Genomic DNA, 10,056 nt, shown 5'->3' on the forward strand with positions numbered 1-10,056 from the left:
TTTTATCCAAAAAAAAAAAAGCCTGCTGGTATTTTTGCTTATGGCTGCATAGAATCTATAGATGAGTTTAGGAATAACTGACATCATAACAATGTTGTCTTTCAATCCATGAACATGATACATTTATTTATTTAGATCTTACTTTGGTCTCAGCAATATTTTGTAGTTTTAGTATACCGATTTTATACATAATTTGCTGAACTTATCCATAAATATTTCACGTTTTTAAATCATTGTAAATGGTTCTGAGTTTTTATTTTCCAGTTGTTCAGTTCTAGTATACAAAAATACAAATAACTTTTTTTTTTTTTTTTTTTTTTTTTTTTAACTAGGAACTTTTTTTTAATCAGTTACAAACTAAATTACAAATAATATTAACAGCAAGAACACTCAAGGACAAAAGGTGGGAGAAGAGAGACAAAATCATAAAAAGAAAAAAAGCTTTTTTTTAAAAAAACACAACATATTTGCATTACACATGGCAAGAAATCCCCACCCATTCCCACTTAAAAAACTACTATAACCTGAAATATAAATATAATTGTTCATCCTTCTTTTAAAGAAATATTTTTCCCCCAATGTCAGAATTCTCAAAATGATGTCTTAACCTTAACTTTTACTCTTACGGGGTGGCCTTCAGAGGAAGATGGGACCTAGCACCTTAAGAATCTTAAAAAGAAGAGAAAAATTCAAACACCTTTCACTTGCCTCATAAGGCCAAGGTGAAGCACAGTCACTGTCCCAGAGCCTCCTAGACACACTTTGCCCATAGGAGGGACAGGCGAGAAGCCTAGGAGCCATCAATTCTACTGCAGCCCCACGAGGACCACAGAGACTAGGAGTCTGAGACTGGGAGTCTTGAGTCTCCCAGATGTTAGGTGAGATGAAACACTAAAACTAGGGTATAAACCGGCTGGATCTATTTTTTTAAACCCAATTCTTTAAAACAGGCCCCTCCATAATGTTTTGTTTTGCTTGATTTTCAAAGGTTCCAACTTAGCCCCCACTATCAGTTGGCCTTACACAGTGGCTCCGGAGGCTTGGGGTCTCTATCATCCCAGATACAGAAAATAATAATAGTGGGGCTTTCAGAGACTGGGATGGCAAACTTATGTGGACGGAGGAAAAAGTCTTTTTTTTTTTTGTCTTTTTTTAAAATACCAGCCCTCTTAAGCAACGACTAAGAGAGAGGGTAGTGGAGGCTGACTTAAGTGCATCTAATACTGAAGCGTCCTTTCAATTCCACCTATTTCTTCCCTCCACCCCATCACTCCAGAGTGGACTGGCTAAGAGGCACAGGTGAGTGCTAAGGCAACCAGACAAGATCAGTGAGCTAAGAGCCTGGGGCCGAGCCAGATCACACTCGAACTGGAGAAGAGGGTGATGCTGGGGGTAGGGGCTTGAGAAGGCGATCAGAGTCGAAGGTGAGGTACTGGCTTGGTCACATCTTGGAAAAAAGGGTGAGCCAGAGCTGCCTTGGCTGAAATCCGCTTGTTAGGGTCGTAGTGCAGCATTTGCGATAACAAGCTCCGGCCATCTTCATCCAGGGGAGGCACCACTTTGCTAAAATCCTGCCTGGCCCACTTGGGGAAACTTGGCTTATAATCTGGCATAGAAGTAACTCCTGGCCAAACCACCTCATCTGGGGTTCCCAGGGTCCGAAAGATCCGGAAGAGTTGGTCGATCTCAGAATCTCCGGGGAATAGGGCCCGGCGGGTCACCATCTCAGCAAAGATGCAACCGAGGCTCCAGATGTCCACTGCTGTGGAGTAGTATTTGCAGCCCAGAAGGATTTCCGGTGCTCGGTACCACAGAGTCACCACCTCGTGGGTATAAGTACGAACAGGGACCCCAAAAGCTCTAGCTAGTCCGAAGTCTGCTAGCTTGATGGACCCATCTGCGTTGATAAGCAGATTCTGAGGTTTAAGGTCTCGGTGCAGGACCCGATGAGAGTGGCAGAAAGCTAGGCCCTGGAGCAGCTGGAACAAGTAGCTCTTTATGAGCGGAAGAGGAATGCCAGTGAGCGCAGAGGCATCCATGAATTTCTTGAGATCCTGGTGCAGAAACTCAAAAACCAGGTAGAGTTTGTTTTCTGTGTGAATGACATCCAGCAGCTTGACAATGTTAGGGTGATTAAGTTCCTTAAGCAGAGAGATCTCTCGTATGGCAGTACTGGGTACACCCTCTGTCTCAGTGTCCAGGCGGATTTTTTTAAGCGCCACCACTTCTCCCGTCAACTTGTTTTTGGCTTTGTACACAACTCCGTACGTGCCCTCTCCGATCTTTTCCACTTTTTGGAAGTTCTCCATGAAGCGCTAGCGAGTCGAGTCAGCCCGGCCCTGGAGCGGGGGCCTGGGAACACTGCAGAAAACGGCACCCAGCTCTCGGGGGCCGAGGAGGGAAACAGGGCCCAGCACCGCGACCCGAGGTCGGGATGGAACGCAGTGTATCTCTCGCTCTTGTCAATTTGTCCAATTTGAAACAATATTGCCGCCTCCCCCCTCTAGTTCCCTACCGCCACCAGAAGCACAAATAACTTTTGTATGTTGACCTTTTATCTTGTGACTTTGCTAAATTAATATATTAGTTCTAATAGCTCTTTTGTAGATTCCTTAGGACTTTTTATTTATATGATTATATCATCTGATCTGTAAATAAAGACAGTTTACTTCTTCATATCTAAATATGTGACCTTTTTTCTTTTTTACTGTGGCAGTGATTAGGACCTCAGTACAATGTTGAACAGAAATAATGAGAGCAGACATCCCTGTCCTGTTCCTAGTGTAAAAGTATTCTCTTTCAGCATTAAGTATGATATTAGCTGTAGAACTTTCATAGATGCTCTTTACCACATTTCACTCTTAATTTTAATAGAGCTTTTCTTATAAATAAATGGTGAATGTTATCAATGCTCTTTTTTGTATATATTGTGATAAATTATGTTTTTCTCCTTTATGTTATAATATGGTGATTTTCAAATGTTAGACTAATCCTGCATTTCTAAGATGAACCCCACTTGGTCAGGATATATGCTTTTTATTTGGAGTTGGTTATGATTTGGTAACATTTGTTAAATGTTTTTGTCTCTATTTTCATAAGAAAAAGACAGTTAATTTTCTTTGTACTGTCTTGTTTTCCTTCTCTCAAGGATAATAGTTCTGTGCTAATTGTTGTCCAATGCCTAAAAAGTTATTCCATATATTTGTACAGTTTTCTAGTTATTTATGGGCTTCCCCCATGAGGCAGAATCCATCTGCAAGTCAGGAGACTCAGGAGATGCAGGTGTGATCCCTGGGCAGGGAAGATCCCCCGGAGGAGGAAATGGCATCCCACTCCAGTATTCTTGCCTGAAAAATTCTCCTCCAGGACAGAGGAGCCTGGTGAGCTACAGTTTGTGGGGTCACAAAAAGTTGGACATGACTGAGTATGCACACACATACACGCACTAGTTATTTATGCAGGACAGAAAGTCCAGCAAAATTTTAATCATGTACAAAAGCTAAAATTCCTCTCCCTTGGACTTTTTTTATTCAAATTTCACTTCAAAAGCTGTAGTCACTACAACAATACTCTGTCTTCCTTTCCTGCTTCATTTTTCTCCTTAGTACTCATTATCCAACACAAAGTATATTTATCACCTTGTTTGTGAATTTTTTCCTTTCATTAGAATGTAAGTTCCATGCAAGCATGGATTTCTGTGTATTTTGTTCCTTGTTATAACTCCAGCACAAAGAATAGGGCTTAGAATACATTAAATGTTCAATAAATATATGCTGGATGGATGGATGGATGATTGAACATATGAAAGCTTCAGTTCAGTTCAGTTCAGTCACTCAGTCATGTCCGACTCTTGCGACCCCATGAACCGCAGCATGCCAGGCCTCCCTGTCCATCAACAGCTCCCGGAGTCCACCCAAACCCATGTTCATCAAGTCAATGATGCCATCCAACCATCTCATCCTCTGTCGTCCCCTTCTCCTCCTGCCCTCAATCTTTCCCAGCATCAGGGTCTTTTCAAATGAGTCAGCTCTTCATATCAGGTGGCCAAAGTATTGGAGTTTCAGCTTCAACATCAGTCTTTCCAATGAACACCCAGGACTGATCTCCTTTAGGATGGACTGGTTGGATCACCTTGCAGTCCAAGGGACTCTCAAGAGTCTTCTCCAACACCACACTTCAAAAACATCAATTCTTCTGCACTCAGCTTTCTTTATAGTCCAACTCTCACATCCATACACAACTACTGGAAAAACCATAGCCTTGACTAGACAGACCTTTGTTGGCAAAGTGATGTCTCTGCTTTTTAATATGCTGTCTAGGTTGGTCATAACTTTTCTTCCAAGGAGTACGTGTCTTTTAATTTCATGGCTGCAATCACCATCTGCAGTGATTTTGGAGCCCAGAAAAATAAAGTCAGCCACTGTTTCCACTGTTTCCCCATCTATTTGCCATGAAGTGATGGGACCAGATGCCATGATCTTAGTTTTCTGAATGTTGAACTTTAAGCCAACTTTTTCACTCTCCTCTTTCACTTTCATCAAGAGGCTCTTTAGTTCTTCTTCACTTTCTGCCATAAGGGTGGTGTCATCTGCATATCTGAGGTCATTGATATTTCTTCTGGCAATCTTGATTCCAGCTTGTGCTTCTTCCAGCCCAGCGTTTCTCATGATGTACTCTGCATATAAGCTAAATAAGCAGGATGACAATATACAGCCTTGACATATTCCTTTTCCTATTTGGAACCAGTCTGTTGTTCCATGTCCAGTTCTATCTGTTACTTCCTGACCTGCATACAGGTTTCTGAAGAGGCAGGTCAGGTGGTCTGGTATTCCCATCTCTTTTAGAATTTTCCACAGTTTATTGTGATCCACACAGTCAAAGGCATTCATTTCAAAATCTTTCCCTAATGCCATCCCTACCCTTTCTGCATCTTGTATCATGGTGCTGATCACATCTTTACTGTTCATCTTTATTATTCTCTGTCTCTATCTGTCAATCTGTCTGTCACACTCACACTCACACACACACACACACACACACACACACCAGAAGGTCTTACACAGCTCTTACACAGAAGCTCTTGTCTATCTTGTGTTTCCCCATCTCCTGACACATGAGAGTTACCATTTGTGGTAAAGAGCAATTGTCCCCATCTAAGAGGTGCAGTTGTGCAGGAGACCTGCAGAGGGCAGCATGAAGCAATATATGACTATTGTCTCCTATTGCCCGTCTTCTCGTTAAGTAGAGACTGGTCTCAGATGGAGATGAACTGTAGTCCCGGGCTGATTGAGACACACAAAGCCAGTGCTATTCCCTTAGAAAAGAACTCAGGATGGCCCAGACAGCCTCTCCATGTTGTCCCCCACTCCCACACATTGCTGATTCAGCATCACCTGCCATTTACTCCTTCATCCACCCCCAGCATTAATGGAAGGAGCGCGCACACACACACACACACATACACGGCCCTTTCTCAGAAGAACCTTCCCATCACGATCCCATCACCTTCTTTCCCAGCCTGCACTAAGTACCCTGCTCCAAATAGGTATCTCAGAGGTCTGTTTCCTGGTCTCCCTGTCCACTCAATGCATTTAACAATTCCCTTGAAACCCTTTAATGCCCACCATTTAAATTTAATCCTCAGGCACTGCCAGGAGGTGCACATGGTTAGTTCCAGTTTACAGATGAAAAACAGACTCAGAGAGGAAAAGGAACTCATCTAAGATCACACATTCAGTAGGTGAAAAGGCTGAGACTCAAACCCATACTGTACTGTACCCAGACTCAGGGTTTCCTCTGGTCCAGCTGCACGTCCATTTCCAGCTCAAGCCCCTGGAAAGGAGGGCAAGAGCTGGTGGTCTGAAGGCCATTGTACGTTCTTTCCTCCCAGGATTATCGTTCTCATCCTAAAATAAACTCAATCATTCTAGACTTTCTTTTTTGTCCCCCACTATAAACGCTGGGGACCACTGCCTACTTCCTGGGAACTCTGGCAGCGCAGAACCTGGATATTACCGGTGTATTCCAGGGCCACACACAGGACTTGGCACATGGAGGTAGCTTCCTTAGGGCAGGATTGTTGGATGGATGGATGGGTGGATGGATAGATGGATGGAATGAATGGGTGGGATCACCAAGATGAAGAACAATGCCTAGAAATTCTTCCAATAGCTCTCATCTGCTCTTCCAATAATTGAATTCAGCAAACAGTGCCCAAGGTCTTTCCAGTAATGGACGCTGTTCTGAGTGCTAGGATAGTCAGTAGATGGGGAAACTGAGGCTACTACACAGCCAAGAGAAAATAGCTTGCAGCAACTCAAAGGAGACTCTGCCTGGAATAGAAGAAGGATCCCGGTGGGGGAAGTCCTTACCCCTGCCCACAATAATGCTGGGAACCAGTGCTGCTTCCTGCTGCCTGGGACCCACCGGGAGAAAAATCATTGTTTAGCTTGGAGCTTGGCCCCTCTCCTACCACCCAGTCCTTCCTCTTCCCATTGTCTTTAGGGTACCGGATGCAGCTGCCGACACAGCAGCAAAAAGAATGGGGAAGGGGCTGGGAAAGCAGATGAAGCCTTCCCAGGAGAGGTAAGATGCTTCAGCTGGCGGTGCTTTTCCAGATGAGCTGCAGACAAAGGCCCAGGCAGCAGGTCCGCCAGCATGGCACTGGGCACCAGGTGCAGAACTCAGGCTTTCAAGGCTCAGATCCAGATTCAAGTCCCAGTTTCTGCCACTGATGTGCTGTGTGTCCCTGGGCAAGCCTCTTGCAATCCCTGGACATCCATTTTCTTCTCAGTTAGAGCAAGCATAAGATGCTTACTTTGGGAGGACTAATTTATCGCAGTGATGATTAACACAAAAAAATGCCTAATACATGAGTATTTTTAAATGTTCATTCCTGTTCCTTCCCTCCAACTTTAACCATAGAAAAACACCAAGAAAAATGATGGCAAAGGGAATTCTTGTAGCAGACGGAAGCAGCATCTTCTATTAGGTAAATGAAGATGAATTACCCAACTGAGTCACCATGAAAATTATACTTAATAAATCTATAATAAATCACATTGAATAATTAATAATCACATTAATGGAACGGGTACATTTATCGAGCATTTACTATGAGTCAGGCACATTGCTTCTTCACACAGCTACTCTGTGAGTTACATATCATCAGGGTCAGTTTCACAAATATGTGACACAGAACCCCCGACTCAGAAGAGTGTGCCACAACTGGGGCTTAATGCTCTGTGGTTACCATCTTGAAATTCTTAATCATTTTATTTTTGAATTTGTGTTTTGAAAGTGAAGGCTGATGGAGCAATGGAGCCTACATTGGGGACTTGGAGGTTCTGTTCATACATAGTCCTGCCTCGCCCCACCTCCCTCTCCCCTTCCCCAGGATAGGTTCTCAGCGGCCTGTTCCCCTGCGCCATCTCATCCTTGGCCTGGGTACAGACACAGGGAGGGCTGGGTTAGGGTGCCTGAGGAAGGGCCCCTCACCCCTCTGAGTGTCCCCATGCCCAAGGAAGCACAGGGCTAACTAGTGAGCAATGAACAGTGTGACAAGCCAGGTAAGAAATCATGAGAGAAAGGGAAAAAAAAGCTTTTTTCCTGATTTTTGAACAAGGGATCTTGCATTTCCATTTGCACTGACCCCCACAAATTACATGGCTAGTCCTAGGTACTATTATTACCACCACTTCACAAAAGTGGAGACTCAGAGAGGCTCAGTCATTTGCCCAGGGTCACACAGCTGCCAACTGGCAGAGCTCAGATGTGGACTTAGATCCTAAAGAAGAGAGGATTATGAGATCTTAAAGAGCTTCAGCCTAGGAATCAGAAGTCCTGGATCACATTTCTGATCATTGGCCCTGAGCCAGTTTGCCCCCACTCTCTGCCTCAGCATTCCCACTCTCTGCATCAATTTTCCCAAGTGAAAGCATTCTGTAGAGTTTTCTAAGGTAGCACAGCATCTCAAGATGTGACTTCGCCACTCACACAGAATGGGATTTTGAGCTCTGGGAACTCAACTTTGCTTACCCTCCGCACATTGTTGTAGGAGAATTCAGAAGGTATCATTCACCCTATATAAACACTATGATGTTGCTTCCTTCCCAAAAAAGCATGGAGCAGAAAGCTGGGCAGGGAATACGCTTATTCCCGCTGTATACACAGAAAAGCTAGAATACGAGAACTGGAAAGTGATTCCAGTTCAGTTCAGTTCAGTCACTCAGTCGTGTCTAACTCTTTGTGACCCCATGGACTGCAGCATGTCAGGCCTCCCTGTCCATCACCAGCTCCCAGAGTTTACTCAAACTCATGTCCATCAAGTTGGTGATGCCATCCAACCACCTCATCCTCTGTTGTCCCCTTCTCCTCCCACCTTCAATCTTTTCCAGCATCAGGGTCTTTTCCAATGTGTCAGTTCTTTGCATCAGCTGGCCAAAGGATTGGAGTTTCAACTTCAGCATCAGTCCTTACGCTGAATATTCAGGACTGATTTCCTTTAGGATGGACTGGTTTGATCTCCTTGCAGTCCAAGGGACTCTCAAGAGTCTTCTCCAACACCACACTTCAAAAGCATCAATTCTTCAGCACTCAGCTTTCTTTATAGTCCAACTCTCACATTCATACATGACTACTGTAAAAACCATAGCTTTGACTAGATGGACCTTTGTTGGCAAAGTAATGTCTCTGCTTTTTAATATGCTATCTAGGTTGGTCATAACTCTTCTTCCAAGGAGCAAGCATCTTTTAATTTCATGGCTGCAGTCACCATCTGCAGTGATTTTGAATCCCCCCCCCCACCGGCCAAAAAAGTCTGTCACTTTTTCCACTGTTTTCCCATCTATTTGCCATGAAATGATGGGACCGGATGCAATGATCTTAGTTTTCTGAATGCTGAGTTTTAAGCCAACTTTTTCACCCTCCTCTTTCACTTTCATCAAGAAGCTCTTTAGTTCTTCACTTTCTGCCATAAAGGTGGTGTCACCTGCATATCTGAGGTTATTGATATTTCTCCCGGCAATCTTGATTCCAGCTTGCACTTCATCCAGCCCAGCATTTCTCATGATGTACTCTGCATATAAGTTAAATAAGCAGGATCACTTGGGAAAATGACTTACCCAAGATCTTAGTGCATTCCAGACAAGTTTTGAATGGGTAATAGGGCTGCACAGACACAAAATCATAATGTGAACATACCCAAATTAACAGATGTGTCACAACCTTGAGGAGTCCTGGTGTGGGAAGGCACGTGGCTCCTCAGTGCAAGAGCCCTTGCTCTGAGAGGGTTGGCTTAATTTCTGGCCTTGAGGGCCCAGGTTTGAGGGAGGAAGCTAGAGAGTACCAAGAGCTCCTAAGAGAAGAAAGATACCTGGCCAGTAGTTTTCAAAGGCTCAGTATCTCATGGGATGTTTACCCAACACTGGAAGTTGTGTTATCTAAAGACCAATAGACAAAAATGTGGACAGAGGGACTGAATCACAGATCCAGTAGAAGTATCCCCTTAGCTCTCAATTTCATCCTCCAATCTCCCCACCTATGACTGGTCCACTGCATGAGAGGGCAGGGCCTGGCTGACCAGATGTCATTGCAGCTGGGTGAAACAGCATTGGCCCCACCTCACTCCCTTGGGTTCCTCACCCCCAGGTTCCCTTGGTGTATATGTAACATCTACAACACAGGAGGGCATGGAAAGAGCTATCCTGGGCCAGTCATTCCTTATGCCTGGGCTTCTCATGACCACAGCATGTGTTTGTGAACTGGTTCTAGAAGTCAAGACCTTTTCCTGTGCAGTACCACACCTTCAAGGAGATGCTAGTGCAGAGCTGTCCAACAAAACTTTCTATAATGATGGAAATGTACTGTTCTGTTGCAGCCCAATAGCCACTAACCACATATGATTATGGAACACAGTGGCCAGTGAGACTGGGGAACTAATTTAAACTTTTAATTTTAATTAAGCAAAATGTAGATTTAAATTGTCATAGGTGGCTAGTGACTACTGACTACCATATTGGGTAGCACAGCTCTAGAAACAAAAGGAAATGAAAAACC

General features: G+C 44.0%; 1 protein-coding gene across 5 annotated transcripts; it reads right to left on the bottom strand.

Annotated features, from left to right (window-relative positions):
• Positions 1-295: 295 nt before the first annotated feature.
• LOC145505736 (cyclin-dependent kinase 2) lies at positions 296-2,527 on the bottom strand. 5 transcript variants are annotated; one of them, XM_081488504.1, is made up of 3 exons: positions 2,181-2,516; positions 1,824-2,114; positions 301-1,724 (listed from the first exon to the last, which is right to left on the bottom strand). In XM_081488504.1, exons 1-3 carry the CDS (start codon positions 2,307-2,309, stop codon positions 1,413-1,415), a joined length of 732 nt encoding a protein of 243 aa, XP_081344630.1. In that variant the 5' UTR covers positions 2,310-2,516; the 3' UTR covers positions 301-1,412. The 5 variants fall into 5 exon arrangements, with proteins under 5 accessions (XP_081344626.1, XP_081344630.1, XP_081344627.1 ...); XM_081488501.1 differs by having other exon boundaries at positions 301-1,897; positions 1,994-2,522; XM_081488502.1 differs by having other exon boundaries at positions 1,824-2,522.
• Positions 2,528-10,056: the final 7,529 nt, after the last annotated feature.

This window comes from Giraffa tippelskirchi, chromosome 5, assembly GCF_054371585.1.
Source record: "Giraffa tippelskirchi isolate mGirTip1 chromosome 5, T2T-mGirTip1v1.2.pri, whole genome shotgun sequence".
NCBI lineage: Eukaryota > Metazoa > Chordata > Mammalia > Artiodactyla > Giraffidae > Giraffa > Giraffa tippelskirchi.